Source organism: Myotis davidii, unplaced genomic scaffold (genome assembly GCF_000327345.1).
Source record: "Myotis davidii unplaced genomic scaffold, ASM32734v1 scaffold176, whole genome shotgun sequence".
Classification (NCBI taxonomy): domain Eukaryota; kingdom Metazoa; phylum Chordata; class Mammalia; order Chiroptera; family Vespertilionidae; genus Myotis; species Myotis davidii.
The window spans coordinates 134,096-140,903 of NW_006287911.1; the positions used below are offsets into that span (position 1 = coordinate 134,096).

The window sequence follows — 6,808 nt, forward strand, 5'->3', positions numbered from 1 at the left end:
CCGACTCAAGCACCTGCGCTGCGTCATCGGTGAGGAGCGGGGGCGGCGGCGCCGGAGGCCTGGGTGGCCGGCCTGCCTCCCGGGGCCCCGGGGACTCCCCGGTCCCGGCGCGGAGCGGGGCTGCGGGAGCGGAGGGGGAGGCGGCGCCTCTGGGGGGAAGCGGGAGGGCGGTTAATTTGGGGAAGAGAAAACTTGCACTTGTCAACCACTAATCACCACTAATTTTGAGTGAATAATCCGGAGTCATTTTTTTTTAAACCTAGCGTTATCTAAAAACAGATCTTTTTCAGGATTTCGGTAGACGTGGTGCTGGGGATAATGGTGTTTATAGGATGTGTTTGCCAGAGAGATGACTACCGTCATCCGTGCCCAAGTGAAAATAATCCTCCCTCGGACAGCATAGACCTGTATTTTTCAAGTTCCTTGTCTCTTGAGGGCCCGGAGGAAGCAGTGATACCTTCTTTGGGAAGTGGGTGGTTCCCAAAAAAGCTTGTGGGAAGGAGCCCCGCCCTGGGTTAATGCACCTTGTTCGTCACTACTGTCATGTAGGGAGAACCACTATTAATTAGAGCAAACAAGGTAGTTTACAGCTTCCTTTGCCTCTAGAGAATTACATAGAATTCTACTTTTACTTAATTAAAAATTTATTGTCTTCTGTTTCCCTCTACTTCTGTTTTGCTGGCAAGCCAAAGAGTGCTCTGCATTTTGGACATAGTGTTAAAGGGATCTTGGATACTGGGTCATTTCGTAGACTCATAGGGCTGTAATAATATTTATGGAATATCTGGTTCCATACTTGGATCTTTTTGATGAAATAGGAGGTGAAAAGGAAAGTTAGTTTGCCTGAGTTAATACAGAGTTAATGTCAGAATGGAGTTTTGAACCCAAATGCCTGAATGAATTTTAGCTTAGAATTTATCTCAAACTTTCTTCCTAATGACTTTATTCAGTGATATAAGTCCCTTATTTGAGGTGCCTGTTTCTCTACCATACCATACATACCACATCCCATCACACCACCAGGATACCACCAGTAACGCCTAACATTTGTCTAGTGCTTTGCTGTTTTCAAAATCATTTTACATAAATTATAATTAATCCTCACAATAACCCTACAGGTAGATATTATCCTCCATTTTTTTTTTTTTTTACTAATGAGAGAGCTGACGTTTGGGAATGTTAAGCGGTCATCCAGGTACTAGAGGGCGGAGCCAGAAATGGAGCCAGGATTTCATATCTCCAATATGTTTTTTATACTTTTCCTACATTTATGACAGCAAATCCTTATCACAAGTAAGTTGTACTTATTCCTGTGGAATAGAAAAAAAACAATTAAATACAGTTTAGTGGTATAAAAAGAAGCCCAGTTTTCAAGAAAATATAAATTTTCTAAATGTAGTTGAGATTGTAATCCTTTAATTTATGATATTCACTCTACTTGAGAATTAACTCGTTGAAGAAAACATTTGGCTGAGAGAGTGAGGAAAAGAATGTGTGCGTGTGGGAGATGTATCACAGATAATGAAGACTTCATGGAATTTGACACCGACTTGGGATAAATTGCAGGTTGAGTAATGGCAGAGCTATAAAGTTGAATTCCAGTGGAGTATTGACATTTCCTAAATTAAGCCATAGTTCTTTAATTTTACAGTGAAGGAATGGCTCATATATACTTTTTTGACAGTGAAATTTCTTCCATGAGAGCGGAGACAAGGTCTAAATTAAGAGGTCACGCATATTTCATATTTGGTATGGCCTGGTTTCCTCGGTTTGAAAGCAAAACAATTTTTTTAAAAAAATCCTGTTACCTTTTAGTAACTTATGGGCTTTTTTTTTTAAAAAAAAAAATAGAGCATATACTGTATAAAAACATTTAAAATATCCTTAAGAATCTTAAAATAGAAAACATTGTGATTTCACATTCCCTGCCCTAGGCTTTGAGGAGGTTCATGTTTGGAAACATTTTTGCTTGTCAAAACTTGGGAGAGGTGCTTCCAGCATCTAGTAGGTGGCAGGCATGCTGGGGGGAGAAAAATCTTAACATGAAACAGGAATGTTGGGGAAAAAAATCTTACAATGCACAGGATAATCTCTCACAACAGTATTCTAGCTTTAGATGTCAGTGGTGCTGAGGTTTGGAAACCTTGTCAAAGTATAGTGTACTAGTATAGGAGAGACACTTCAGACCCTTTTTTGGAAACAGGTACAAGAGTCACATAAAGTAATTGCGTATTGCCAGTTACACAGGATTTTGCTTTTGATTTGGTTCCATCAGAACTGTATTCTTAACCCTTAGATTGAATTGCCATTTATTTAGGGTACTTATACAATTCAGTGGATCCAAATATATAACATATTCAAACATCCAGTGTAAACTTTTTGCAGGCATGTGTTCCCACTATAGGACAATTCCAGCTGAATTTATAGAACTTGATTCTGAAAATACTGCTATATATTTGATATGTAGGAACTGGAAGTTAAGAGTTATTTTTTTTAAATACATTTTACTGATTTTTTACAGAGAGGAATAGAGATTTAGAAACATCGGTCAGCTGCCCCTTGCACACCCCCCACTAGGGATGCCCCCGACCAGAATCGAACCCGGGACCCTCATTTCAGTCCGCAGGCTGACGCTCTATCCACTGAGCCAAACCGGTTTCGGCTATTATTTTTTAAAGAAATAAAACCTTTTCTAGTTACAAAAGTTTCCTCTTATCTCCCCTCCGCCTCTTTTTATATATATATAATTGATAGCTTTAAGATAATGACCCTAAGTTAGCACATGTAAAGTGGCTAACTAATGCCTGGCATATAGTGACTAAATGTTACTTTTCATCATCTATGGCAAGGTAACAGTTCAGCCTTCTAGATTTAAAAAGAAAAAAGATGAGTTCTTATTTAGCTAATAGATATACAGTGGGGCCTTGACTTACGAGTTTAATTCCTTCCAAGACCGAGCTCGGTAAGGAGCTCATTAACTCAAATTACTCTGTCAACTCAATGCAAAAAATCCACCGAGAGACAGCTGGTATCTCAAAAAACTTGTTAGTCGGGACACTCGTAAGTCAAGGCCCCACTGTATTGATCATTGTTGGATCATTCTTTCTAATAGCTTTATTGAGGTATAATTGACATACAATAAATTGCACATATTTTTAAAGCATATAATTGAATAATTTTTGGCATTTGGCATATATATATATACTTTGTGAGGCCATCATGACAATTAAGATTAGGAACATATCCAGACAATTAGAATAATAACTCCCTAAAGTTTACTTTTACCCCTTTGGAATCCCTTACTTCCATCCCTACTTGCACATACTCTCTTCCCTGGTCTGTCACTGACCTGCTGTCACTCTAGAGTAGTTTGCATTTTGTGTGTGTGTGTGTGTGTGTGTGTGTGTGTTTACACAATATTTATTTTTGTGTGATTTCTTTTATTCAGCCTTATTCTTTTGAAATTCATCAATATTGTTGTCAAGTATGTCAGTAGCACATAGCTTTTATTGCTGAGTAGTAGTCCATTATATGAATATGCTACAACTTGATTACCCATTCACCTGTTGGTGGACATGTGGGTTTTCAGCTTCAACTATTGCAAATAAAGCGCCTATGAGGTATACCTGTATAGCACGTTTTCTTTTCTCTTAGATAATACCTAGGAATGGAATGGCTGAAATCATGTGGCAGTTGTTTGCTTAACTTTTTAAAGAAACTGCCATACTGTTTTTTACCATTTTACATTTTCATTGAAACATGCGGTTTGGGTGCCGACTTCTTCTCGTGGGTCCTTGTCCAACAAAGTTGAAGAATGAATTCGAGAACTAACAGATTTTAAAAATAAAAATGTAGAAGTTTATTGGAAGCATATACAAACTCCATCTGGGCAGGGGTGTCCCCAAAGGGGACGCCCTGAGAAAGGGCCCCCAAATGGGAAAAGCCTGCTCTCTCTAGTGGGAAAAATCTAAATCTAAAAATCTGTAAATCTCTTTGTCTCTGGCTTTATAAAGGCTGTAGTTCTTTGTCTGAACCTGACCCTTTCTAATTGGACCCTTCCTCAATTTAGGACCCCTGTGCTTTACTCATTGGTCATTTTGTTACATAGTATTAGTTTCAAAGTCTTGGAGCTATTTCTGCTCTTCACATATTCATCTTATCTGTTCAGGTTGGAGTTGCTTTTAATCTCCCTTATGGCTCTCCCAGCTGCTCAGGTCAGGGCTGCTTTTAATTGCTCAGGCCAGAAATGCCTCTATCCTCACTGGACTCCCTCTTCCTGTCTTCTGCCTAACTAAGCTAGCTAGCTAGCCCTTAATCATTAGCAGCAGCAGTGTATGGAGAGTACCATTGTCACTACAAATGCACTAACCCCACTTCTTGTTGCCAGTCTTCTTAATTTCAGCCACTAATAAGAACTGTGTAGTGGTTATAATTCATATTTCCCTGATATCTAATAACATTGAGCTTTCATGCCTTTTTTTATCACTGTATAATTTCTTTGGTGAAGTGTCTGCTCAAATCTTTTACCTATTTTTAAATTGTTTGTTTCCTTATTCAGGTGTGAAAATTCTTTGTATTCTGGATAAAAGTATTTTATCAGATATTTTTCCCCAGCTTTGAATTGTCTTTTAATTTTCCTAACATTTTCTTTGAAGGAGGAGGAATTCTTACTTTTAATTCCATATAATCAAACTTTTCTTTTATGGTTCATACTTTTGGTGTTGTATCTAAAATCTTTATCTAACCCAAGGTCACAAAAATTTTCTTTTATGATTTCTTTTAGCAGATTTATAATTTTATGATTTATATTTTGGTCTATGATCCTTCTTTAGTTAACTTTGTAAATATGGTTTGAGATATGGATTGAAGTTTATTTTTTTGCACATGGATATCCTATTTGTTCCAGCACCATTTGTTGAAAAAGACTGTCCTGTCTTACCATTGAATTGCCTTTGTAGTTTTTCCAAAACTCAGTTGACTTGTATGTGTGGATCATTTTTGGACTCTTATTTTGTTCCTGTGATCTATTTGTCTGTGTTATTACTAGTACCACAATGATTTTTTAAATTTATTGTGACTTGATAGTAAAGCTTGAAATCAGGTAGTGTTGTTCCTTCAACTTTGCTCTTCCTTTTCAAAGGTTTTTTTTTAGGGGTGGGCAGTATGCCATGTCATTTACATTCCCATATGAATTTTAAGATGTAGCTTGTCAATTTCTAAAATAAGATAAATTTTCTTGCGGGGATTTTGATTGGGATTATGGTGAATCTATAGGTCAATTTGGGAAAAGTTAATATTGAAATCTCTGACTAATGAACAAGGTATGTTTCTCCATTTATATAGGGCTTCTTTAATTTCTCTATTAGTGTTTTGTAGTTTTTAATGTACAGGTCTTTTTGTTACTTATTCCTAAATATTTTCTACTTAAAAAATTTTTTTTAATATATATTTTATTGATTTTTCACAGAGAGGAAGGGAGAGGGATAGAGAGTTAGAAACATCGATGAGAGAGAAACATCAATCAGCTGCTTCCTGCACACCCCTTACTGGGGTTGTGCCCCCAACCAAGGTACATGCCTTTGACTGGAATCGAACCTGGGAGCCTTCAGTCTGCAGGCCTACGCTCTATCCACTGTGCCATACCAGCTAGGGCTATTTTCTACTTTTGATGCTCTTGTAAATGATGAATCTTTATATTTGTGTCTGATTGTTGCTAGTGTAAGGAAATACAATTGCTTTTTGTATATTAAGCCTTGTATCTTTTTAAAAAAATTAAATTTATTGGGGTAACATTGGTTAATAAGATTATGTAGGTTTCAAGTGTATATTTCTGTGATACATGATCTGTATATTTTTTTTATCCCACATTATACACACAATATTAGATTACAGTGCTGGTTTTACTATCACCAATTATGACTGCTGGAAAAGTTAATTTTTTTTCATATCCTATACCCATGAACCTTGTATTTTAAAAACTTTATTAAATCATTAGATCTATTAGCTTTTTGTAGATTCCATTGGATTTTTTACATAGACAGTCTCATCTGTGAATAAAGACTGTTTTGCTTCTTTCTTTTTAATCTTCCTTTCCTTTATTTTTATTGCCTTTTAAACTCACTAGAAGCTCTAGTAAAGTGTAAAATAGAAATGGTGAGAGTGGATATCCTTGTCTTGTTTTTGTTTTTTAAATTAAATCTTTATTCATATTATTATATTTGTTCCTCTTTTTTCTGCGATAACTCCCCTCCACCCAGTTCCCACCCCACTCTCCTCCCTCACTCCCCACCCACTGTCCTCATCCATAGGTGTACGATTTTTGTCCAGTCTCTTTGTGCATCCCCCACACCCTTTCCCCCCCCAAGAATAGTCCACTCCCTTTCTATGTCTCTGATTCTATTATAATCACCAGTTCATTCTGTTCATCATATTATTTATTCACTTGATTTTTAGATTCACTCCTGGATAGATGTGTATTTGTTGTTCATAATTTGTTCCTCATCCATAGGTGTACGATTTTTGTCCAGTCTCTTTGTGCATCCCCCACACCCTTTCCCCCCCCAAGAATAGTCCACTCCCTTTCTATGTCTCTGATTCTATTATAATCACCAGTTCATTCTGTTCATCATATTATTTATTCACTTGATTTTTAGATTCACTCCTGGATAGATGTGTATTTGTTGTTCATAATTTGTGTCTTTACCTTTTTCTTCTTCTTCCTCTTCTTAAAGGATACCTTTCAGCATTTCATATAATACTGGTTTGGTGGTGATGAACTCCTTTAGCTTTTCTTATCAGTGAAGTTCTT

At 36.9% G+C, this 6,808-nt stretch overlaps 1 protein-coding gene across 1 annotated transcript in view; it reads left to right on the top strand.

The window, feature by feature from the left end:
- Window positions 1-4: 4 nt before the first annotated feature.
- Window positions 5-6,808, top strand: part of RALGAPA1 (Ral GTPase activating protein catalytic alpha subunit 1) — a gene marked incomplete at its 5' end in the record, with an annotated part of 288,956 nt that continues 282,152 nt past the window's right edge. The window contains one exon of the mRNA XM_015561310.1: window positions 5-29. Coding sequence (XP_015416796.1) covers window positions 5-29 — 25 coding nt within the window. The remainder of the gene's footprint in view (window positions 30-6,808) is intronic.